General features: G+C 47.1%; 1 protein-coding gene across 50 annotated transcripts in view; it reads left to right on the top strand.

Annotated features, from left to right (window-relative positions):
* Mhc (myosin heavy chain) overlaps nt 1-24,607 on the top strand; it is a 43,012-nt gene that overhangs the window by 5,188 nt on the left and 13,217 nt on the right. For 2 of the 50 annotated variants that reach the window (XM_077671191.1, XM_077671212.1), the window contains exons 3-19: nt 2,326-2,466; nt 4,883-5,039; nt 5,695-5,722; nt 7,287-7,398; nt 8,780-8,872; nt 8,963-9,026; nt 9,535-9,633; nt 11,001-11,104; nt 12,834-13,091; nt 13,166-13,315; nt 14,934-15,104; nt 16,272-16,451; nt 17,068-17,221; nt 17,798-17,847; nt 21,451-21,538; nt 22,457-22,574; nt 23,472-23,592. In XM_077671191.1, coding sequence (XP_077527317.1) covers nt 2,326-2,466; nt 4,883-5,039; nt 5,695-5,722; nt 7,287-7,398; nt 8,780-8,872; nt 8,963-9,026; nt 9,535-9,633; nt 11,001-11,104; nt 12,834-13,091; nt 13,166-13,315; nt 14,934-15,104; nt 16,272-16,451; nt 17,068-17,221; nt 17,798-17,847; nt 21,451-21,538; nt 22,457-22,574; nt 23,472-23,592 — 2,088 coding nt within the window. Of the gene's footprint in view, nt 1-1,483; nt 1,625-1,919; nt 2,061-2,325; nt 2,467-4,882; nt 5,040-5,694; nt 5,723-6,542; nt 6,643-7,286; nt 7,399-8,779; nt 8,873-8,962; nt 9,027-9,534; nt 9,634-11,000; nt 11,105-12,226; nt 12,331-12,833; nt 13,092-13,165; nt 13,316-14,285; nt 14,457-14,933; nt 15,105-16,271; nt 16,452-17,067; nt 17,222-17,797; nt 17,848-19,182; nt 19,271-20,706; nt 20,795-21,450; nt 21,539-22,456; nt 22,575-23,471; nt 23,593-24,470; nt 24,592-24,607 lie in introns of all 50 variants that reach the window. The other 48 variants (XM_077671202.1, XM_077671232.1, XM_077671195.1 and 45 more) reach the window with 39 other exon arrangements.

The raw sequence follows: 24,607 nt of genomic DNA, 5'->3' as shown, positions 1-24,607 counted from the left end.
TCGTGATTCCTCAAATTCAAATGAGCATTCGGATTTCAATAAATGAGCACAGTACACGAACGCTGCTGTACATTCGGTAAATCCTCAAATCATAGCTTAAGAATGCAGGTAAAACAGTGGATAAACATAAATCATGCATCCGTCGCGACCGCAACCCATAGCTTCCGGAGGCGGTGGGTTCCGGTCTTAAAAGGCAAAAAAAAAATCGGTATTTTTACTTCCCTGCTCCACCTGCATTTTCAAGCTCCACTGATGACGATTGTTCGGTGGTTTAGCGATATACCACGATCACTCTTTCACTTGCAGAAATAAGTCGATGTGAAATTTTGCGAGAGAATTCGAGAAAAGTGATTGGAATGCTGTTCGCCACCGCTTCGCGTATTCCCACGTCTAACTGCCGGTATTAAAAAAATAGTTCTACCGAAACAAAACCCGCAGTTTGTACCACCTAAGATGTGAGCATCAACGAGGAAGTTCTCTGTACGTGTAACTCATGCCTGACGAATGCACATGCAGGGTACCAGTAATCTTTTCTTCCTTTCACTGGCCAAAAATACCCGAAACACAGTAGCCACCAGGCGCAATAGGCGCATTATTTGCCGCTTTACACGAATCTCATGATAAGAAAACTTCTATGTCAACAAACTTGCGATAGAAAATTTTGGTAAAAGACTGAATTTGGCAAGGAATGTCTACCTCATCAACAGTACAAGGGCTTCGCAATTACATAAAATAATACGCAGTCTTTTTTCAGAGCATTGCACCAATTTGCGGAAGAAGACAAGGGTAAAAATGTGCTTCTTTGCCAGTGGCTTACACAGCATGTAAGGTCAACATTATTAGTGTGTAGGGCCCGGAATGCAACTCAATGTGTACGCGAGGAAAATTAACCCGTTCACAACTCATTATTTGGGTTCTGTATAAATTATTGTAGCTAGGCTCAAACTTTAACTTAGCTTGCTCTTTGGCGTTTTGTGTTTACATTGATTACACGAAATGAACAGTCATGGTAGTGTATAAGCAGGCCCTGTATTGAAGTCAGGCATTCATTTCTGTGCCAGGTTTGCGGATGTCACCTGTTCCAGAGCAGCTCGCTGTGTTAGTCGGCAGGCATTATGCGGCCTCGCGCCTGCCAGAAAAACAAAAACAGCTCTAGCAATGAAAACATGCATTTATTACTGTGCAGAATCGCGGTACAATTTTTCCATGTGTTCGAGGGACGCGCAAGGCTTCCTCATGCAGGTTACGTATACCCCAGTTGTTCTCGTACTGAACCAGCATAGCGTGAAGGCAAATTTCAAATCAATGTCAACAATCCGCCGGTCAAAATGACGAACGGGTGGTCCGTCCGAAGCGTAGGCTCTGCGCTGGGAATCCATTCGAGATTTGAAGGAGCTGTAGGTAATATAGATATCACGGCGCGCGCGCGCCTCTCAATGCGGCGGCTAAACCTCGCGAGACCGCGTCTCCCCCTTCCCCACAGCGCACCCTCAAGAAGGAGCTCCTGCAGCAGGTCAATCCTCCCAAGTTCGAAAAGTGCGAGGACATGTCCTCGCTCACCTACCTCAACGACGCGTCGGTGCTGCACAACCTGAAAGAGCGATACTACTGCCACCTCATCTACGTAAGTGCGGGCACTTAGCACCCGCACAACGGCGTCGTCAACGCAGAGACTACGCAGAGTGCGCCGCCGCTGTTTTCGCCGCCGCCGCCGCCGCCGCGCTCTGAATTAACCAGGGGCGCAACCATCGCAAAGAGTGTGGCTGACGCGGTGTCCGTCGCTGCCGCTGCTGCTACCGCTGAGGGCGCCTCTGGCGGCCCGAAGCGGCGCTGCCGGGTGGGAGGAGCAGGTGGCTCACTGCTTGTGTGTTTCTTCTCTTTCTTTTGCCGTTCGCTGACACGCATGGCTCGCCGTGTAGCGCAACGTCAAGAAGGACCTGTTGCAGCAGGTGAACCCGCCAAAGTATGAGAAGTGCGAAGACATGTCGTCCCTCACGTACCTCAACGACGCCTCGGTGCTGCACAACCTCAAAGAGCGCTACTACGTTAATCTCATCTACGTAAGTGCGGATAGGGCGCGTCCGCACTTCCGACGCTCGCTCGTGCAATCCGCGCCCGTGACGCTGCTGCCCGTGTGTGGCCACCGCTGCGTACTAATCCGGAGCCTGCGTCCGCGCCATGGCTCCGAGCGTCTCAGGCCGCCTATGATGATGGCCTACTGCTCCAGCGCGCTGTCGCTGAGCAGTGCTTTGTGCGGGTGACTCAATGCTTGTGCTTTTCTTTCTTTTCTTCCCTGCTGACACGCATGCCACGGCCCCCGTATAGCGCACCATCAAGAAGGACCTGTTGCAGCAGGTCAACCCGCCAAAGTATGAGAAGTGTGAGGACATGTCCAACATGACGTACCTCAACGACGCATCGGTGCTGCACAACCTCAAAGAACGCTATTACGTTAATCTCATCTACGTGAGTACCGGGCGGTATACCATGCCCACCCGCTCAGAGAACATCAGAAATGACACCCCGAACGAACCCTGCACACGACCCCCAAAAGACCCTGCACGCGCGGACACCACCCCACACAACCCCGGAAACCAAGCACCGTGACACTTCCCGGACCGTGACAATCCCGCACCAACACTTCCCGTTAGAGTACCCAAACCTTCTGTAGCTGTAGTGGCGCCGCTGACGAGTCAATTTGTTGTAATGGTTGAGGTAGGAAAAAGCCTTATAGTAGCTATAGACACAGAAACTAGTCTGAACAATTAAAGCCAGTCCCGTTAATCTTATTGGGATATTTAAAAACGATCAGTTATTCTGAAAGAGGAGGAGATAAATTATATTTGTTACATGTTTTAGTACAATGCCGTACTGTAGAAAGCTGTGACAATGTGCCTGTTAACAAGAAGGTAAGAATGAATTGTACAAAAAGCGATGCATCAACGGTCATTTGTTCTTCCGACGTTCTTTCGATGGTCGGTAACAGACCAAGCGGAGACAAAGGAAGAGATTACCTGGTGGCAAGAAATGTGAGCTGCTATCGAGAGTAGGGCCTGAAGCTTTTGTTTCTTCTGGAGAAAAAGTTGTTCGTATAAAACGCATCCCTTAACCAGGTGTCTGACAAATTCGCCAAAAAAGGGATCATCGCCTTTGTCGCTTAAATAATGACTAATGAATTTGAAGATTGCAATAACAATATGGAGGAATAGTATTGCCGTACTTTTATAGAACCTTCGACAGAGCTATAATTTATGACCTCCATGTTCTAATGAAGGTGGAGGCGACGCTTCTGGCTATCAACAGCATATTAAACGGGCATGCAGTCCATTGCAGACACTCGGCCTCTCAAATAGTATTAATTCCCGTCATGACCATGCCAAGCATGTACCTCCCAGAATAGTCCCACAGCCCATTCAGACCATACAATACCCAGGAGGTAGCCTTCCTACACTCCCATGTCCATTCCACCACAACATCGTTGTGACAATCGCACGTCCACCATACCTCAAGCACCATGCGTAGCACTGTACTCTGCCCCGGTCCCAAAAGACACGTCCTCGTGGGTTCGACCCTCTTCGCTTGAAGCTGTCTCCAGACGCAAGAACCTGAATTGTGGCCTCCCTCCAATATTTTTACAACGACCACCACCCTCTGAATGGTAGGCGCCAAGCTCACGCACGTCAATGCACGACCGGACCTGCCCCACCCAACTCTTCTGTGCACGATGGCATGTACGCCTGCATGTCTAATTCACATGTCTGAGTATACTAACGGGACCTGTGTAGTGTATCCTTGCAAACACCCGTGTTTTCCTCCCTGTTGCCACGTCTCGACGCGAAATCTGTCCCTCGTCTCTACTGGCGACAGTGATTCGCTAATTGGTATGGGAAGCTTGCCCGTGCATTGGCACTTTGAAGACTTCATGCTGCTCCCTCTGTTATTCAAGATTGTCAAATTTGGTTAGTTCGTTTTTGTTTAGACAATTCTCTTCGAGACGCGGCTGCGTATTTATTCCTGCCTCGCAAAAATAGTTTCAGTGCTTCTGAATTTCCTGCGCAACGTGCTGCTTATGTACCCATTTTCTTCTCATTGTGCTTGGATGAACGGTGCTGGTTAAAAATGCGTAAATCCAAGATTGTCTGAGCCAGATTAGACTTCATTAAAAGTAAATTACCATTTCTCCACAAACTCAGCGTGCAGCAATTGTAATAAAGCTGTGAAAAACAATAGGCAGCACACAAAACAAAATAAGGGTTTTTGACTGTATATGAATATAGGACATGGTGGTGTAATTTGGAGTAATGTTAAAACACCTTAATGTTACAGATGCAAGTACACGTTAATGTTACAGATACAAGTGTAATATTATGTTTAAGCAAACCGTGTATCCAGTTCGCTGATTTCGAGGGCGTGTTGTTTGTGGGCTATTCATAAACGCATTTTCCTTACAACGCTTTTGATAAACCCAACACGAGGACCTGACAATAGCGCCTTCGAGCTGTAGCCCCAAAGTTTACTATTCCAGCACGCCTCGTAGAGCAGCACAAATTATTCATCGTCGCCACGCGTCTTCTTTTTGGCATAAGTTTCACAGCTGGCAAGTCCACGAGTTCGTGATCGTCGGCGTCTGTTCGCCTCTTTTTTCGTACGAGCGCACACCTGTGACCACGTACTTGTTGTCTGGCTAGATGTGCTCGCCGAGCTACGTATTGCGCGTTTTCAACGCGTCTAGAGAGTCAGCCAATCGCAGCTTACCAGAGTGAGCGCAGCTTAGGGTAGGCGCCACTCTGGCACGCTGTGTTCGCAACGGCGTGAGATGGCTGACGCTGGTTTTGCCTCGGCGCTCCACGTTCCCCCCTTCCCCGCGTTGCCCCACCAACAGACGTACTCGGGTCTCTTCTGCGTGGCCATTAACCCGTACAAGAGGTTCCCCATCTACACCAAGCGCGTGGTCGACATCTACAAGGGACGCAGGCGCACGGAAGTGCCGCCCCACGTCTTCGCCGTCTCCGATGGTGCCTACATGGACATGTTGGCCAGTGAGTGTCCTTGTGTGGCTGCTGCCGCCTTAGGCTTCTTCTTTTTTGCAGTGCCGTGCATTAAATGTAGCTGTACGTCAGACAGTTTTTAACTACGCAGTGTTCACGCCTTGAAAATAGTGCAATGGGAACATCTGTACGTGCTTTGGGCTGCGCTTAAACGTGCTCTGCTGAGGAGGAAGCTTGTGAGTCACAAGTTTGAGGGTGACAGCTTTGGAGAAAGAGAATTTTGACACATCGAGGTTTCTGCGAAATATATTTAACGCATATTTAAAGTTCTTCTAGAATCAGGTGAAAGCACCGAATTCGCACGGCTTCTAATTTCTTTCTACCGAGAGAAGAAAGTATGTTATATGATATAAACATCGCCGTACGCTGCTGAGTAATGTATCCATGCGGTGAACGTCACGTCTTGCTAGGATAGATCAACATTGTTCTTAGAAGTAGTGTGGGAGAGAATCCGATTTTCTCCGCCGATTCGTGGAACAAGTTTGTGGTCCATGGTTCGAGGTGTGGGTTCATGGTGGGTGCCTGCACGACAGTTGCAGTGTTCCCAAGTCTTATATGAAATATGGAAATGCGTTTTAGATCAAGATCAGAAAAGCAAATGGGCGGCATGCTGATCTTTTTTATATCTGTCTCTCTCTCTCCCCAGACCGTGAGAACCAGTCCATGCTTATCACGTAAGTCGACCATACTCCGTTTCAGTCCAGTTTATAAACTTCATCTCTCTCTACACATCGGTGCATTTGCTACGACATCTATTTTATCCGCATTCGCGGGGCTGCAAATAAGCTATGTTTCTTCAGTGTTTTTGCGTTCTAGCAAACTGATAGAATCCACATGATACCGCTCAGCTCATCTAGTAGTCAAGCAGCTGTGCAATATGCTGAAGGGGGATATTAAGCTTACTGAAGAATAAGCCATTGCTATCTATTTATTCTATTGCTATATTGTGTGTGCGATATTGGGAGATAGATAAAATTGCCCTAAATGGATGAGTAGAATTTAAAGTACAAAAAGCATCTACTTGTTTCACTGGTAGCTCGAATGGGTGGCAATAGGGAGTTTAAAAAATTATTAGTTAGGTCTCAATTCCTTCAGTGTACTTGCTAATGTGAGGTTTGTTGGGCAGGGTTCTGTCAAGACGGGTATAGCGAGCTATGTGCGTGGGACCACATCTTGTGTGGTTAGTACTATGGGCCACCAAACTAATTCACCAGCCAAGTGTACGCAGTGGGCGACTAGTTGTAGCCGGTCTCGTCATTCGCAATGTCTTTGAGATGTCGCTGTGAAAGTCCTATGTTTGTTAGCGCAAACTGCTTGCCTGACATCTGCCGTACCTTGGACTCGACGTCAAAGCTAGTGTCATCTTGGCGTCGTTGGTTACGCAAGACTCCGCAGATGTCTTGCGAGCAGTCTGCGCCGACTCGAGCGCAGAAGTGCTGTTGATGACCCCCGCCCGATAACCCCCTGTCTCTCTCTCCTTCCCTCCCCACCCAGTGGCGAGTCAGGAGCGGGAAAAACCGAGAACACCAAAAAAGTGATACAGTATTTCGCCCTTATCGCCCCTTCGGGCTTTAAGCAGCATTTTTCGAGCGGAGTAAGTGGAGTTATTCATGAACACTCAGGCCAGCGCTGCTCTAACTCGCATGCAGCACTGCCGCGTACTGTGTCCGCTGACGCCGAGCCAGCACGCTGTCGATTGGCTGCGTGACCACAAAGAAGATCGCGTACCCAGTAGCTACGCCGCGCGTTTGTACATCATGATCACACGGTTCAGTATTGGTCCCACAGGTCTAGTCGGTTGCCATACGAGTTAATACAAGGCAGCTGATCAAACAGCATTTCTCTAGTTATGATAGTCGGTGGGTAAATGGGTTTTCTCCCGTGCCGCATTTAAAACAGACTTCTTTCAACTCTTCGATTGTTACGTTGCGCTTGTGAACGGCGCTTTGGTAAGGTACACCGGATGATTACTTGAATATAGAAAAAAACGTCACTCCTCTCATTGGCGCATTCGAACGCGGCCAGTAGATTCATAAATGTCTATCCGGGTAGAAAGCCACGATCCCTGACCCCAACTGGCCTGACACCCACGAAGACCAATACTAAAGCACCTCCAGGATAACACCCAACCCATCCGGAAACCGCCCCCCGATCCCCGTGTACTCCAACCTTGGCGCGTTTCGTCAATGGCTCTCTTTGTGCCTTCTTTTCATTTCTCTTTACGCCGTGGACCGACAGCGGAGAGTCTGGTGCCGGTAAGACTGAGAACACGAAAAAGGTCATAGCCTATTTCGCACACGTCGGTGCCACGAGCAAGAAAGAGGAAGCCCCGAAGAAGGAGTCTAAGAAGGTACTTCGCCTGCAAACCCACCCGAAAACCCGCCCGACAGCCCGCCCGACAGCCCGCCCGACCCGCGTAGTTGAATCCTCCTCCCGCCCCGCTTTCTTGCTCTGAAGCGTATCTGGACACAAGTTATAGAGATACCCAAGAGCAAAAGATGCGAGCGGGGTTGTGTTTAGGGTTGTGAAAGTCTTGACAGAAATGTCCTCCATTAACTCAATGGCATCACTTTCCCATTAAGACTCATGCCTCAGTGCTTGCAGAGGTTACAGGACTGCGAAGTCCATTTCATGGAGAAAGACATTTGTCCAGATACGTGACTTGCTACAGAGCAACAGCGGGGGTAAATTCCCGCACCGACTACCCCCTCCGGTACTAACGGCCCCATTGGTTTTGAAAACCAGCGTGAACAGACCATCCGCAGCCCTACCACTGAAGTTCCAGTCCCGTCCTTAGACAACCACTTCCTCCTCTGACGCCCGACCTTCGCGTACAAGACTAGTCGTCCCATCCCGGTGAACCTAGGTTCTTGCTACGCCTATGCATGTGGTTTGCTGCCGATTTCATTTTGTGCACTGCTTTGTTAGCATACTTTGTCAAATCTACCTACTGGCATGAGATATCTGGTTTGAAGCTCGGATAAAAGCAGTTCTCTTTAAATCTTCTGCTCAATGCAAGACCTGTTTTTCTGGTAACACCATCTCTTTGAATTAACCCTGTCAAGTTACACCTGCAGCACGAATACTTTTATACTTTTGCAAAGCGTACGATAAGTGCTATTTGTGTGCTTTGAGAAACACTGACACAGTGGCTGCTGTTTTTATGTCTCTTATTACGCTAACGTCGATGTTACGTGCCTAAAACAAACTGTTGCAATCGTCTTCCTTTCACGGCGTTATGTTTTGTAACGCCCGCCGAGACGCAAGCTTATGCCATTTTATTTATAATATGCTATCATATTTGTATAAAGTACACAAAGCTGGGTATTCTATTGCCAGCTGAGATGTTTTTCTTACGGGTAACTAGTTGCGTACCACAACATACGCAAACGCAAAACTGCTGCAGCACAATGAGACCGTACTGTACTGCTTAGAAGTAACATGCATCATTTCACGTCCCTAAGGTTAACTGGGATAACGCGTTTGTTTCGGCAATAATTTCGGTTACACGAAACATTACAACGAAATAAAAATGAAACGAGAGAATTGAAATGTTTCAGGCTGGGCGCAACGTACGAGGAGCATAATTGTTCAGTGGCGTTGCTGAACATGCAAATATGACTACCTTAGAGAAGAACATAGGGACCTACATTTTACGGCAACCTACTTTTGACCCGACGATTGTCCAAGCTTCCGGCTCGGATCAAAAACAAACCCGTGTCCGCGCGCAGGGTAACTTGGAAGACCAAGTCGTGCAGACCAACCCCGTCCTCGAGTCCTTCGGTAACGCCAAGACTGTGCGTAACGACAACTCTTCGCGCTTCGTAAGTACATACCAAAGCATATCTTCACGTCTAACTTGAGCGTTCTTACGACCTGCCCGATCACAAAACCTCTCCCTCACTCTCGCACAGGGTAAATTCATCCGTATCCACTTCGGACCGATGGGAAAGCTGGCCGGTGCCGACATTGAAACATGTGGGTTTCCTCCCCCTTCTGTGCTCTTTTCTCCTATTTTTCTAAGGAACCGGCGGTTACTCCCGTCGGCGGAGGTAGCCTGAGTGTCATAATAAGACAATCAGGGCAAAGGGGGCATGCTCGTAGTGTGACCATAGATGCCGTGGTTCCACTAAATTCCTTAGGCGGAGTAGCGTTTTTCAGCAAAATACAATTCACACCGATAACCCTGGGAATAACGGACAGTGTTGCTCTTGCTTGTGTGACAATTTTTACAAGTGGAATGGCGGCTCGAAATTATTTCTATAAAAAAACAGGAAGCGCAAATTTCAACGCTGTTCGTCCTTCGTGGCTGTCGTTAAGGGCAGAGCGGGAAGTAGCGGCACTGCTGCCTCATATTGAGACAATGTCAGTCAAATTATATTCGTAACCTTAAAAAAACCATCTGTAAAGATAGCGCGCACGCGCAGTGTGCGTCGTGGGACTCCTGGTGAACCCCTCGGCTTTGGCGCTTTCTTTCCTACCTCAGATCTGCTGGAGAAAGCCCGTGTCATCTCTCAGCAGGCTGCTGAGCGTTCGTACCACATCTTCTACCAGCTCATGTCTGGAAAGATCCCGGGGCTGAAGGGTGAGTCATGCACGGCTTCTACTGTCTGACCATTGATATAAGATAAAAAAAACTTGAAGCTTGGGATGGGAGAAAGTTTGAGGGGCCAACGCCTGGTTGAAAAGAATCGCACGAGCAGATACTGTTGGTTGTACAGGAATTGGTCTCGTGTGAAGGTCATTTTTGTAACCGACTGAAATCATCTTCCAACGTATGCGGTTGCTCTCGTTATATCAGTGAGTGTTTAATTATTCAAAGGCTTTTTGTGAAAATATTAGGTGTTTTAACTCGAGCCTTTGCAGATGTGAACCGTTCTGCGAGTCGTTGACACTGCCGTAGTACTACAAAAATATTACTACTCCGATACCCACACATCAAGGATACTAATAAAAAATGTCGCTGATATGTACAAAACAATATAATACTTGGTTCGGACAGGCAATACGACCACTCGTATTACCGTACTACCAGGATTGAGGCCACATTTACAAGACAAGTGCGATACTTTCTCCAAATCACGGGTACACATACAGGTCGCTCAGCTCAATCCAGAAAATGTTTGGCTTTCGCTTTGTGGTCTACGTCACTGCTAAAATGCTTCTGAAAGAGCTTCTGTGCGCTGCACTGCGCTTTGTGTGGTCACCACGCAAATTATTTATCGCTGAAGACAACCGTAAATTGGTCTCATATCGCCTTCTCTGGTACGCAGAGCGATATGTTTCTTTTTTTGCTTCACAACGGTATTTTTTATATTCCACAACTAACATGAATGGCTGTGGGCTTGCGGCTTAGGTCCGTCAGTTAGGGTGGAATAGGTGTAAAGAACGTGCATGTTTCTATACCTGATTTTTCAATGCGCATTTTATGAAGTGCACAAGCACCCCAATTATATAAAGGCAGCTATCTTGGCTTGAGCTATCACAAAAAAGCCTTCAGGCTTGCAGCAGCTCAAAAGTATAAAAGTTGATTTGGTTTCGGCTGAAGTAACTGAGACGGCCAGAATAAGTTAGTCATTCAGCCTGACCAAGAAAACGTGAATAGAGGTTTGAACACTTGTCAGGTTAGGTGATCGATACTTTATAAATTTAAGACATAAATGTTATCAATGGCAAATGAACGAACTGTGTACATTGATCGACCAATGTACAGCAGGAGCAGGAGGTGCAAATAGTGCACATAATTTAAACGAACCACCAAACTGCTCTATTTTTTTTGCTCATTCACCGCATCATTTTTTTGTCGCTCGACGCACTGACCGCTTCGTTCTTGGGCGTTCAAGCGATCCAGGCTTCAGCGCTAGAGCTAACAGAAGTGCGTCAGGTGCTTCGCTCACGGCTGCTTTTTAATGTGCTCTGCCCTTGTGCCTACCGCTTCCTTCCAACACACAGAGAAACTGCTGCTCTCCAACGACATCCATGACTATTACTTCGTGTCTCAGGGTAAAACTGAGATTCCCGGCTTGGATGACGGCGAAGAACTCGAAGCCACGGACGTGAGTACCACACCTACACGACAAGAATACTCCTCATCGCCATGGGTCCCGTCCACCCACACCCACCACCAAGCACGACCACCGACTCTCAAACAAGACCACGCCCTCGCACGCACAGCTCCACCCACCCACCCACCCACCCGAGAGAATCACACGCCCACCCACAACCTTCCTCGTTTAGGCAAACCCTATTGCCGTTTCTGCACCTTAGCCCTCCCCAAGCCTAAGTCCAAGCTAAAGTAGTCCGGGAAATGTCGTCATGTACACGTGACGGCATTGAGGAAAGCTCGAGGGCGAGTAGCTCAATCAAGTTTGAATGAAACGGTGAATCGAGACTGCTTAAACTGAATTATCACTCGTAGGTACCCGAAAAGCGCCTTAGAAAGTAGAGCAACCGGCAATCATTATGGAATAAGTTTTGTTCGACCTAGGAACGTTGCGATGCCACTAGCTGTAAACCGTGGTTTTGCTTGAGTCTTCGTTTCACGGTCATGAATTTTTATCTGTAGAGGTACAATTACTCCTGCCAAAACCCGAGACATCAAAAAGTTGCGCGTGCTCGCCCATTTACGAATTCCATATACTGTTATCTACCGTGTCAAGTTTTTGAAGCCGTCTGCAGACAGGTTAATTCGTTGCACAGCATGAAAGGCTCTGGGAGAGACGTCACGTGCAGAAGCCACCGGAAGTGATGTCCCTCCTTTCTTTAAAGATGCAGAGAAGCTGCACACATAATACTATGTACATAGAGGAACCCCGGAGACCTCCCAAGTGAAGCGTAGAGCCGCCTCGCCGCATCGTGCTGCACTCCCCCGCTCGTAAAGGGCACGCTAGGGAGAGAAGCGCCTAAATCGTTACCGATGAGGAGAACTATGCTTTTGAATTCCGCACCAGATGTAACATGCTAAGCGCGCCCTCAGAGAGGATTTCGACATCCTCGTAGATTTTTATGCTTCGGAGTCTATCTTTATATTAAAGACCGCTAACTTTTGCGTCCCAAATTTCAAATAGGCTTGAGAACTTGCGGTTGCGCGCCCAGCATAGCGCCCAAAGACCACGGACCGGCTGACGATTATCCTTGTACGGTTATCCTGCCTGCCCCCCCTTACCCTGCCATTGCAGAGAAACTTCTCCTCACGAACAACGTCAACGACTACCATTTCGTGTCCCAGGGTAAGACTAGCATTCCCGACGTCGATGATGGCGAAGAGCTTCTGGTCACCGACGTGAGTAGTCTTCCCAGCCCTACCTGCCCCTCGCCCAAGTCATGTCACTCTCATCATTTTTCATCTTCCTTCTCATTTTGAAGTCGTGGTCTTAATTGCTGGAGACACCATAAAACGTATTTTTCTTCACTGTTTCACAATCTCAGTCTTATGACTGTACTCGGCGCAAGCTCGTTTAATTCATTTATACTCTCGTCTGTGATGTCAGTATAACGAATAACATTGTCGCAATATCGTTAGAGGCGTGTAATACTAGGTCACCTTGTTTAAAAGCGTAATAATCTTTAAGGTCACCCTTGTGCAGACAAGTTACCCTACCGTATTTGGTAGACAAAAGAAGGTGAAGGCCATAATTACCCATTTCTGACGGCTAATCAAAAGACAATTCATCTTTCATTGGCCACTGCTTCGTTGATCCTTGCGTAGCTGATGACGTCACTAAAACTTAGTTTAGGACCCCGAACGCCTAGCGCCAAACGAGGCATGGTCGCTCGTCCCTGCAGACTGCCTTCGACGTGCTGGGCTTCACGGACGAGGAGAAGGAAAACATCTACAAAGTCACGGCGGCTGTAATGCACTTCGGCTGCCTTAAGTTCAAGCAGAGGCCCCGCGAAGAGCAGGCCGAGGCTGACGGCACAGAGGAAGGCGAGCGCGTCGCCCATCTGCTGGGTCTCAACGCCGCCGACCTCTACAAGAACCTGCTGAAGCCTCGCATCAAGGTCGGCACAGAGTTCGTCACCCAGGGCAGGAACATCACACAGGTAGGCGTGGTTTCGAGCGCGCTCCATATTGCTCACGCTTTGCCAGGTGCTCAACGCCGGTTTCACCACAACAGGTGACGGCCTCCGTGGGCGCCCTGTCCAAAGCCATTTTCGATCGGCTCTTCAAGTGGCTGGTGAAGCGCGTCAACGAGACTCTGGACACCAAGCAGAAGCGCCAGCACTTCATTGGTGTGCTCGATATTGCCGGCTTCGAGATCTTCGACGTGAGTCGCCATCCATTGGCTCTCCTGGTCCTTTCACGACGACACCAAATTTACGCGGAAATGTTGAGCTTGGATTTACGTTGCAATGTTTCACCGACTATTTTACTTATTGTCAGGAGGCACCAAGATGCAGTCGATTTTCGGCTAAAGCACCGTGCTTCTCTCCGTGAAGCATGGTGCGTCTGTGAACATACCTCCGGGAAGAAAGCTGCGTAGGTTTGGTGTCGTGGTTACGAAACCTGTTATACGATGACATGCTGGTTTCTTCGAGACAGGAGTATACCGTACAACTACAGCTTCTAGTGGCAGGCACAGAGCCCGGTCTCTGGTTCAAGAACGCATTTTATGCACATATTTATTGAAGTTCTTCTGTGTGCTTGTTGATAAGAACCAGTACGTGCGGGGTTTGCCAGTGACGTTTACTTAGGGTAAATTTACTGCTCAAATAATGCTGCCACATAAATTTCGCCATAAACCTGAAAAATTGCTCAGCTTTGAAAATACTGAATATAATTTGGGTTGTAACATTCCATAGCAGTTTGACTTAAGAACAGCAATATGAAGCGTTACCGCACCGTTCAGCATTTGCTGCAGGGACAGCGCAAGCAGGAAAGGTTAAGAAAACAGAATATGAACACCCGTCCAAATGCTCGCCCCTGTACCTCCCTTACAGCCTTTCCTTACAGCAAACAGCCCTCAGTAGTGGTCCCAGTGCTTTCCCCCTAAATACCTTGTTTCCGAGAGAACCCAAAATTAATTGCCTCGTGACGGCTGACCCGAGGGAGTTATGCCGATACTGCTTAGTACGTCAGGCCTGCCTCGTGTCCCGCTGTCTCAAAGCCGCCGAGGTCACCCCTCTTCAATACGTGCTTCATCGGACGCTACAGTCCGGGAACCCTGTTGCCGTAGGTGCTGACCTTTGCTTTCCCGAAGTAGACCTCTCTCCCTTCCCTCTCCTCCATCCTCGCAGTTCAATAGCTTTGAGCAGCTGTGCATCAACTTCACCAACGAAAAGCTGCAGCAGTTCTTCAACCACCACATGTTCGTTCTTGAGCAAGAAGAGTACAAGCGCGAGGGAATCGAATGGGAGTTCATCGACTTTGGGCTCGACCTGCAAGCGTGTATCGAGCTCATTGAGAAGGTAACTAGTGTCGGGTGACGCCTGGCGTCAGCTACTGCCGTAATGGCCACCGCCGCAGCTGCTAGCCGCCGCAGACAGGATGTGCGCGTAACCCGTTAGGATTAAGGAGCGCCTGCCGTACAACCAGACAAAAGCAGCGCCGCGTCTTTTTTTCGCAGTCACTACTAGGTTGACACACTCTAAATGCACTTATGGCATTCAAGGACCTAATTAAAATCAATTTAGTCATAAAATTGATATCGCTGGCGTTGTCGAGGCAAACTATTAAATTCCCTCTGCTGTAAAACTATTCCCCTTGCTTCATGGTTCTGCGGCTGGCGCTCTGAATATCAGCCAAATGCTTGGTGCTGTTAACCGCTGGTGTTTTTGTGCTCTCTTCTCTCTGTCTCGCCCCTTGGTTCACCGCAATTTCACACACCTCCCTCCAAAAACGACACGCCCACCCACGTATCCCAAACTACCCGACCACGCGAACAGTACAACGGCTTCGAGCAAATTTGCATCAACTTCACCAACGAAAAGCTGCAGCAGTTCTTCAACCACCACATGTTCGTTCTGGAGCAAGAAGAATACAAGCGGGAGGGCATCGAATGGGTCTTCATTGACTTCGGTCTCGACCTCCAAGCGTGTATCGAACTTATCGAGAAGGTAACGCTCGCCCTAAACCCGAAGACGCCACGCCCACTCCGAGCACTGTCCCTCTGCCCTAGTTTCCACCAGATGTAATGTGGTGTAACTCAACTCGTAGAGACTCAGCACGGCTAACTTCCCACCCCCACACTATTAAAGTTTGAGCGAAGTGATCCGACCTGAACCCCCTTTTCCCGGAGACCAAGTCAAGTAGTCTGACACCTTTTTACTTCGTTCTACTCGTGAACATGAGAGAACGGCTGCATGATCGTTGCCACACCTATACCCACCTCAGGACGACCAACAAGAAAGGTTGAATACCCTTTCGTATATTTCCCTTTGCTCCTGGTTCCTCGCACCGGTTCCGTGGCATGCTTTCCGGTTATGCGACACCGTCCAACTATATTGTCATCCCTCTACGATAGTATCCGCATGCCAGAACCTCCCAACAAACACAAGCGTGCACAGAGCACTCGCATGCTACAACGTTTATTAGATAACGCTTCATTTTTTGTTTCAAGGCTGATGCCTTTGACATTTCTATGCATGTTGTTGTGCCAATCACCTCAATTTTTATTCCTGATGGTTAGTGGTCACAAGCATGTCGTTGCGAAGAAAGCAAGTTGCCGCTTTAACCGTAGCTTTGTGGTCGCAGCTATGGTAAACGCTTCAGGCGAAATAGAATCTGTGTGCCTTGTGTTTTTTCTTTTGTTTAATTTGGGCTACGATCGTATGCTAATATGTATATCAGCATAAGAGCCTATTGTTTATAACCCTTTAAAATGATCTTTGAATATGCTTTACCACAGTCTAACGTCACTTCTTTGTTCTGGAAACTTTTCCTAACATACGAACAGTAAATTACTTTCGAGACGGAACGTAGCTCAGTTGACATGCAAAACGTGTAGATTAAAATACCTATGTTCAGCTTTGACAGGCTTAAAAAGTACAAGTGTCATCCACACACAACCATCTGCAAAATCAGGTCAGAGAAAAAATGAGCTTTTCGTCTACAGTGTCTACGTGGTGGGATAGGTATTTCTGGCACTTCCTGACTTAACGTTAATGTAGAAATTTGCGAGTACCCTACAGGGTGGAGTTTAGACGAAAAGTTTGGTGCATGTCATACAATTGATAGCGGAGCTGCGTCCTCTGATGAGCCCTGTTTCCACTTCGCGCGGCCAGCCCATGGGCCTGCTGTCCATCCTGGAAGAGGAGTCTATGTTCCCCAAGGCCACGGACAAGACCTTCGAGGAGAAGCTTAAGACCAACCACCTGGGCAAGTCGCCCAACTTCATCAAGCCCAAGCCGGCTAAGCCAGGCCAGACTGAGGCACACTTCGCCATTGTGCACTACGCTGGCACCGTAAGTACAATCGAACCTTTGCACAGCTGGTATGTTTCGTCTAATATTTTCTGTTTTAACTAAGGTCTAAACGTGATTAATTGATGTCAATTTTACATTTCCTTGTCGAGTCGACCGTGTGGAAAATGTTTTAGTTTATTGAGGGCTACGTCGTTGCACTGACACTTCATTGATTTGACGTTCATATAAACGCTATAAAAACACTCTGGTCACCGGGAAGACGTTTTTCTGGCACAGCACGGAAAAAAGCGCCGCTGAAGGATCCGTTGAATATTCTGCCCAAATATTTTCTGCCTATAGTAATTACTTCAAAGAGGTCCTCGAGGGAAGTCTATCATTGATGGCTATATATTTTGTTGTAGGATGCGTGGCATCATTATCAATTTGTGTCAATGCAAACTTGTCAGCTTTGTTTAGCGAAATAATTCAGTTAAATTCGAGAAAAAGGATACCAACAGCGAAGTCCACAGGGGCGCAAGTCTTCAGTTAGGCTGGTTATTTATAAAATAAACCTTTAGTAGGCGTTCAGAAATTATGACGCGAGTGCGGTTTGTGAGTAAGACGTGTTCTTGGCCTTTCAGGAGGAAGTATTTAAATTTGTACCACTGCTGTGCAGGTCCCTTACAACCTGTCCGGCTGGCTCGAAAAGAACAAGGACCCTCTGAACGACTGCGTGGTTGACCAGTTCAAGAAGGGTTCCAACGCTCTCCTCCAGGCTATCTTTGAAGATCACCCTGGTCTCGGCGCAAGTGATGACAAGGGTGGAAAGGGTGAGTAGAGCTTGTGCCTCCTACAATAGAATCGGCGGGAACTCGTTTCAAACTTTACATGCACACGTCACTCGAAGTCCTAACCGCTTTTCTGCGCTCTTTTCTGCTGGTGCCTCAACTCTTAAAAACTGGGCACACGCCTTGGCTCGCACACTTATCGCGGCAATACCAGCAAGAGTCTGGTCAAACCAACCGGCGTGGTTTACCCATTGACCTGAAAGGCATATTGCCCGCGAGAGAGATTGCAACGGGGTATTTCAAGGATAAAACAATTTTTTTAAATCTGAGTAAACAACAAGGTTTCTAGTTGGAAAATCCAGCTAACAACATTTAACTATAACTACCAGTGAACTTCTCGCCAACTTTTGGGGTAGTGTGTATATAAATTTGGTGGAATTCAAAATTGTTGAACAAAGCACCCGAGAGCCAGTATTCTTGCTGAGAATCGTCCGTAGGAATTCAAAGTTGAGTCAGATATTCGAAACGAATATATAAAAACACTTTCAGATAAAATTAACGTTTTGTACTCTAAGCAAACAATTTAAAGTGCCTAAAACGGTTGCAATGATCTTTCAGGCGGTCGCAAGAAGGGTTCCGGCTTCCAGACTGTGTCCGGTCTCTACAGGGTATGCGCACCTTTCTCCACCATGATACTTCTATTCCTTGCTTGTTAAGTGAATATCAAGAATATTATCTTATTGGTCCCCTGTGCTGGTGCATTAAGGAAATTCTTTGCTTGAGCAACTCGGTATAGCATTGGCACCGGCTGTATTTCAAATGGACTCCGTACAACATTGGGAAAGCGGCCAAAAAAGGGCAATTGTGCGTTCATTCAAACCCTTGTATTGTAACTTCAACGACGAGTGTTCCTATCAAGTAAATATTTTTATTTGTATTCTTTGGTGCACGCATGCATTATTTACAAACATTTTTATTTTAAAGATAATGCTTGCTTATATCTAGGTCTCGTATTCGTGCAGAAACGTTTGTGGTTGGATAACAGAAAGTCTGTAAAAAGCATTTAGAAAGAATGACAATGATTTTGTGTGTGTATGCTCTATGCCGTGCGCTTTGGTGGTCGGTGCGCATCACCGGACAGAACACGAGTGTAATGAAATGCAAGAACACGAAACCATAATTCGAGATGTCGCTTTGCAGGGAACACCAGTGCACCATAGTGGGATGCCTCTTGACGGTCCAGCAGGATTCCTGCATTGTCTTTGTCTGCAAGTGCAGAGAGCTTTAGCCCACATAATAGCCATTGTTACTTAGTAAAACGTACGCACAACAGACAATATGTGCTTCACACACAGGATGTCAATCATGATCGATCACTTTCTTAGTGATGTGGCCTTCTGCATTTGCATAACAATTCTGCAACGCTTATGCGTTGTTGGATTGGACGATGTCAGATACCTTGATCACGCATGTATTCTTGTTGTGCAAGTGTACTGATACCTTCCTGAGGCCTTTACAGGTTCCAGCCATGAAGGGTCGCATCGGAGGTTGTAAGGTCACGACGGTTAGGTAGGGATTAGGCCCAAAGAATGGGCGTCCAGAAGCTCCAATGAGGTTGGAAGATTGGCGCCACCCGAAACCGGGCATTCTTGCGGTACCTATGGCGACGGGAGCAAACTGATCCGGGTTAAGCCTAACGACGCGATGCTATGTTAAAAGTAGATACAAAATTTGTTGACAATGAAGCAGTGCTGTCTAACAGGCGGAAAATAAACGTATAATCATGTGTTTTTTAAATACGTCCGGAAAATGCAAGTGTTCCAACTGATCGCAGGTATAGGTGTGTTTATGGCAGTAATCATGTGCGGCGTTATCTTACACCTTCTGACTTGAATAGTGCCACCTACCAAGCGTCGGTACCATCACGACCTCCCTGCGACCCTGGTGGTCACTGGTACAGCCCGGCATGAGCGGCATGACCTCAACCCTTTGTCTCTTCGTAGGAGCAACTGAACAAGCTCATGACCACCCTTCGTTCTACGCAACCCCACTTTGTCCGATGCATCATTCCCAACGAAACCAAATCCGCAGGTACCCCTCGCACTTCCCACCACCCGCCCTCACGCAGTTGCCATACCTAGCGAGCTATTTACAATAATGTTCAAGATAGCCGTGAAAACAACCCGCAGTTTTGATTTAAATAAATACTTTAAGTAATACCTCGTACATTATGAACCTTAGTTTGTTCAGCATACGTTCAGAGCAAATTTTCTCGAACCACGTACTATTAATGCTAAGGTAGCCAATTTACTTTTGAAAGTTTAATGCGTCTGTTAACATCACGGTGCCGATTCGTTGGTAAATGACCATAACAACTCAGAAATGGCACGAATGAAGGTTAGCTAGTGTGTTTTAGGGGTGAATTAGTGCTAGAAGTAAAGCAGGTGACTGCGTGTTGTGGCCCTTTCCTGTGTCTCTATTCGCATGCTTACTGCCCAAAGTCTCCTTCCAGTAGTTGTGTTTTCGATCCTTGTGTGTATTCCTGCAAGAAGCCCTCTGGTTGTGTGTATTGTTTTTTAATGATACGTGTTACTGATGGATAGTGCTCCTTGCATACTATCTCGGTAAAACAAAGTCTCCTGCCTGCCAATGTTTATTTAGTGCCCTTCGATGCCCCTCGTGCCCTCAGTAGTTGCCCTTTTCCGTTTTACTCCAAAATATATGAAATACTACGATTGCCCCCATCCTGTAGTTTTGTAGAAATCGCCCAGTAGAAACCCAATTCCGCCACAGCAATGCACTCTTGAATAATTACCTTCTTCGCTACCCCGTCCAAAATTCTTTCGTCGTAACAACGTAGTCCCTCCCTATTCTCCAGAAAAGTTTCTCCCATCAACCTCCCAACTGTTCCAGTGGCCAACGATGGCCATTGCCTGCTAATATGATTGTCTTGCTTGTTGGTGCGAGGTGCATAACAGACGCAGCCCTGGTTTTTCGTTCAAAAAGCCTCCTCCGATGCCGCGTTAATACTTACCTTGCCAAACGTGTAACCTAAAATTCGTCAAGCTTTGAAGTAACGGGCTGTTTCTGCTACAATATACTTTATGCTGTGCTGTTTCTGCTGTGCCAAGCGTATGCCAAATATGGATACTGAGCTACAGAGATTGTGCTGATGCTTGCGCCTTTTTGAATACTTTGGCTTGGGATGATGTGTAATTGTTTATATTTTATTTGCATGCTGAAAGGTGCTGATGGTTAAATTTGCTCGACTTGGCAATGCATTTGTTGTAAATGGCGAGCTTAGCAACATGGCCACAAGTGGTTAAATGCACGTTGTGCGCCATAAGAGTCTGGCCACTGCCTCTTTGCTCTCGCGTTCGCTGCTTGTGAGTGATGTTACCAGCGCCATTACTGCGACGCCGCTTTTGGCTGACCTGCTCGCTGTACGAGTGAATAGCGCGCACTTGTACCGCCAGTGTGGCGTGCGTGCGTCTAACCCTTTCGCTTTGCTCGTTTTCCACAACAAGGAACAACTGAACAAGCTGATGGCCACACTCCACAGCACGCATCCACACTTCGTGAGATGCATCATTCCCAACGAGTTCAAGCAGCCACGTAAGACAGAAGCCCGACCCCGCTCCACACGTCCACACTGTCCCCCACTCGATGACTCGGGTTGTCCCCCCAGAAAAAACAAACAGCCGGTTTCATTAACAGTCCTGTGCAATCTTCAAGTTCGCATGTGTGAATCCCTATGGGAAACACAAAAGGACGCGAACTATCTGCTGTAACTGTCGCCCCTGCACTTAAAGGTGATACGTCGTTCACAACAAGAGCTTGGCATATTTACGCCTCGGAAGATGCGTAAATTTGTGTAGATACGTAAAATCGAAAGCAAAAATTGTCAAATCCAAACCTATCAACAGCCACATTGAGGCAATAAGCGTGTAAATGTTCAATCTTTCTCAAGAAAGCATTACACGGTGTCAGAATCGCCTGAAGTTAGGGTTTAGTTATGCGGAAGAAGCATTTGTTACGGCAGTAATTGGTGCAAGGTATTTTTACGACGCTCAAATGATTAGAAGGGGTAAGAAACCGGCTGTTCGCGTAGCATGCCGCTCACCGGGAAACCATCCCCGCCTCCCCTTCGCCACACCCCACTCAGAAACCAGTACACCCAGTGGAACACCGGTGCAACAACCACCACCACCAAGCGCACACTGTCTTTTGTGCCGCTGCCTAACCCTTTGCCCTGCCCTGACGACCCACAGGAACAGTTGAACAAGCTGATGGCTACCCTGAATAGCACTTCCCCCCACTTTGTCCGATGTATCATTCCAAACGAAACCAAGTCCCCAGGTAAATCACTCCCGCCCGAACCCTCCTCTTTTCTCTGTATTTGATTTTTCTCGCGTTAGAGCGGTGAATGATTAAGACTCTCTCTAGTAGCCCAAAAGTTCTGTGGGTGCATATATTTATGCAGAAACTCCAGAATTATTGCACTTGAGTCTAAATTACTAGTGTATTTACAATTTGGAAAAGCAGCAATATTTCGATTCAGCCTCTAAGGGCACAGCCAGTTGAAGCGTACCATTACACCGCTAATGTCTGGAGAAAAGCGGGCGATATGATTGATTTCTCTAGTCAGTAACTTGTGCTAGTATATTCTATGCAAGAAAGACAAACAATGGTTACTGAAATATAAGCTTAACCCAGTAAAGACTGACTTCTCTCAGGCAATGAAATAAGAAAATGGATAACGATTAGAGAAGCAAGAAATACCATTTCGTTTTACCTCTCGGTACTCTTCAAATATCGTAGTAAATTTTTCGACTACAAATTTGTTTAGAAACGCGAGAGATAAATGATGGCACATGTTTTATTAAAACATTGCGAAAACACCAAGCCGCAATCGTCAGTCTCAAAGTGCATGCTTCTGTTGTTCTTTCCAAACGAGTTGTAGATTAAACAAGGAAATTACTGTAAGGTATTAGCGTTATATCAAATAATTTTAATGTATTTGAAGCATTCGTGCTGCTCAGCCCTTATTTTTGAGGCACATGCAGCGAGTTTCTATGTTGGAGCAGCCCAGCTATCGTTAAATCCCCGTTAGTTAAAGGAGACTTCAAACTAGCTCTTGCAATATGCAAGTTTTATCACTTTGTAGTCATGGCTCAACTTAAAGAAGGTGAGCATCCATGAGGAAACGCTGCGGGTTTCGTTGCGGGTAAGCAGCCGCGGCGGCGCCTTGCATCAATGGCTGTGGCGCGTTTGCAGGCGTCATCGACTCCCACCTGGTCATGCACCAGCTCACTTGCAACGGTGTGCTTGAAGGCATTCGTATCTGCCGCAAGGGCTTCCCCAACAGGATGATCTACCCCGACTTCAAGCAGCGGTAAGTTTCGAGCGTGGCGCCTCCTAGCGGCTCACGATGAAGCACCTGTTTTGCTTACGCGGATTGTTACAGATATCTTGTAGTTTCGAGGTGTGTGTGTGAGTTTGCATCTAAGTGTAGTCATATTAATTTAAAAATACCAGCATTTTCAGTGAATTTTGCACCTTCCGTACAGTACATAGATCACTGCACTTTTTGTGCATGATACTTAAATCAAGCTTTTTCTATGTGAAAGAATGAAATATTGTCAATGCCAATTATCAACAACCATTCAATTTTATGAACGTGAAATGTAATCCTTGCTAATATAGCTGCAAAAAACAATCCAACATCACTCATTGTTGGTGATGATTTTATCTCGCAAAGCTCAGTCCGAAGAAAAAAGTATATGCAGCGCAAGCACATATTATACGGCCATTAAATTCAATATGTGTACAGCGACTTCATCAAATTGAATAAATCTTACCATTGTGGAAGCTTATCACACTGATGCGCTGTGCATACCTTTTTCCTCGAATATTTGTGGCTTCTTTTTCATTTATTATGCGGGCTGTCACACAGGCGCTTGCTGGCAATCAGCGTGTCTGCCAAAACGCGTGCATGCGCACACAACGCTTGCGCTGTGCGCTTTAAAAGGAGTATCGAGTTTTTGATTTTCTCGAAGAGTATTTTCGTTCCAATTTTGCTTTGGCTGAAGCTTCCAAATGAGGGAGGTTTGCGAGCAATCGCGTTCCTCGTCGAAACCTGGGCCAGAAAAATTCCAAAAGTAATAGTTATTTTAGAGGTAAATTGGTCGCATTCATTACGACTAGTCGAAAGAAGACTAAGAAGACGAGAACGTGAATTTTCATAGTACCTACCGTTAACATTTTTTGACTGCGCTCTGTTCTCGACCAGATATACAATCTTGGCGCCCAACGCAGTCCCCAAGGGCTTCGTTGACGCGAAAAACTGCTCGGAAAAGGTCATCGAGGCGATTCAGCTCGATGCCAACGATTTCCGCTTCGGACACAGCAAGGCACGTACTCGTGACAGGAGAACCCCCTCGACCCTCCGTCCGTGCGCAGTCTGTGGTGTAGCTCGCCTTAATACCGCAAAATTGATTTTCTTATTAATGATTTGGCCGTATTATCTAATGGTTCAGCCTGGCCTCATCTTGCGTTCATGGATGTATATTGTTTGCTCATTTTAGAGTCAGAAACAGCTACGCCAGTTTCGAGGAGGCCTTAAAAGCTCCAAATCACGAGCGAGCTGCACAACAGAGGCGCAACTTAGAAACGACCCTTTCCGAACCCGTCCTATCCGAACGAATCCTAAACTACCCTGTAGCCAATCCCCTTAGAACTCCCTTATGGTCCGACGGCCCAATCTGCGATATTTTTTCCGAAGAAGCGGTAAGTGCGCCCTTTTTACGCCACTTCAAGACCCCTTTTTCCGCCACACTTTTGCGCCTTTGAAGGCCGACACCTTTTTTCCCCATGCAACCTGAGGCTGCCTCCCTTCGGAAGCATGGTTCCGATCCGTGATGGATCCACCCCTTTTAACAAATAGGAATTTTTGAGCGCGGACTTTTTTTTTGTGTGTGTCGACGGTCTTGTATGGTTTCCCGCCCTGGTTTCCCCCCTTGCCGTCAAGCGCTACCAATTTTAAATTTCTGAGCTGATAGAAGTATAAGGCATTGACAACACGCTTGCGTGAAAGACATTTGTTTGTCAAAGAGATAAATAATACTCTGACGCAATTAGTGTGCTCTTATAAGCACGATACGTAGCCGCAACGCTTTCGGTGCCCTATGAAGCACAGCACGTTTGCTCGTGTGTCTAACTTAGCCAAGGTCGTCTAAAGCGGCTAGTAGTTCATCACTGTGGCTCCGACCACCCTCTCTTGTGGTCATAGATACGGGATCCTAGCCTGCGGACACCTTCCAGAAAGCTTCATCGAGGGGAAAAAGGCGGCGGACATAATTATGAAACAGACCAAAATTGACGAGCTTGAGTACCGATACGGACAAGATAAGGTACGGTCCACAACGA

This window comes from Haemaphysalis longicornis, unplaced genomic scaffold (assembly GCF_048455015.1).
Source record: "Haemaphysalis longicornis isolate Haplotype H1 unplaced genomic scaffold, Haemaphysalis longicornis Haplotype H1 scaffold_5, whole genome shotgun sequence".
NCBI classification, from domain to species: domain Eukaryota; kingdom Metazoa; phylum Arthropoda; class Arachnida; order Ixodida; family Ixodidae; genus Haemaphysalis; species Haemaphysalis longicornis.
This window is presented reverse-complemented; position numbering and strand designations above follow the sequence as displayed.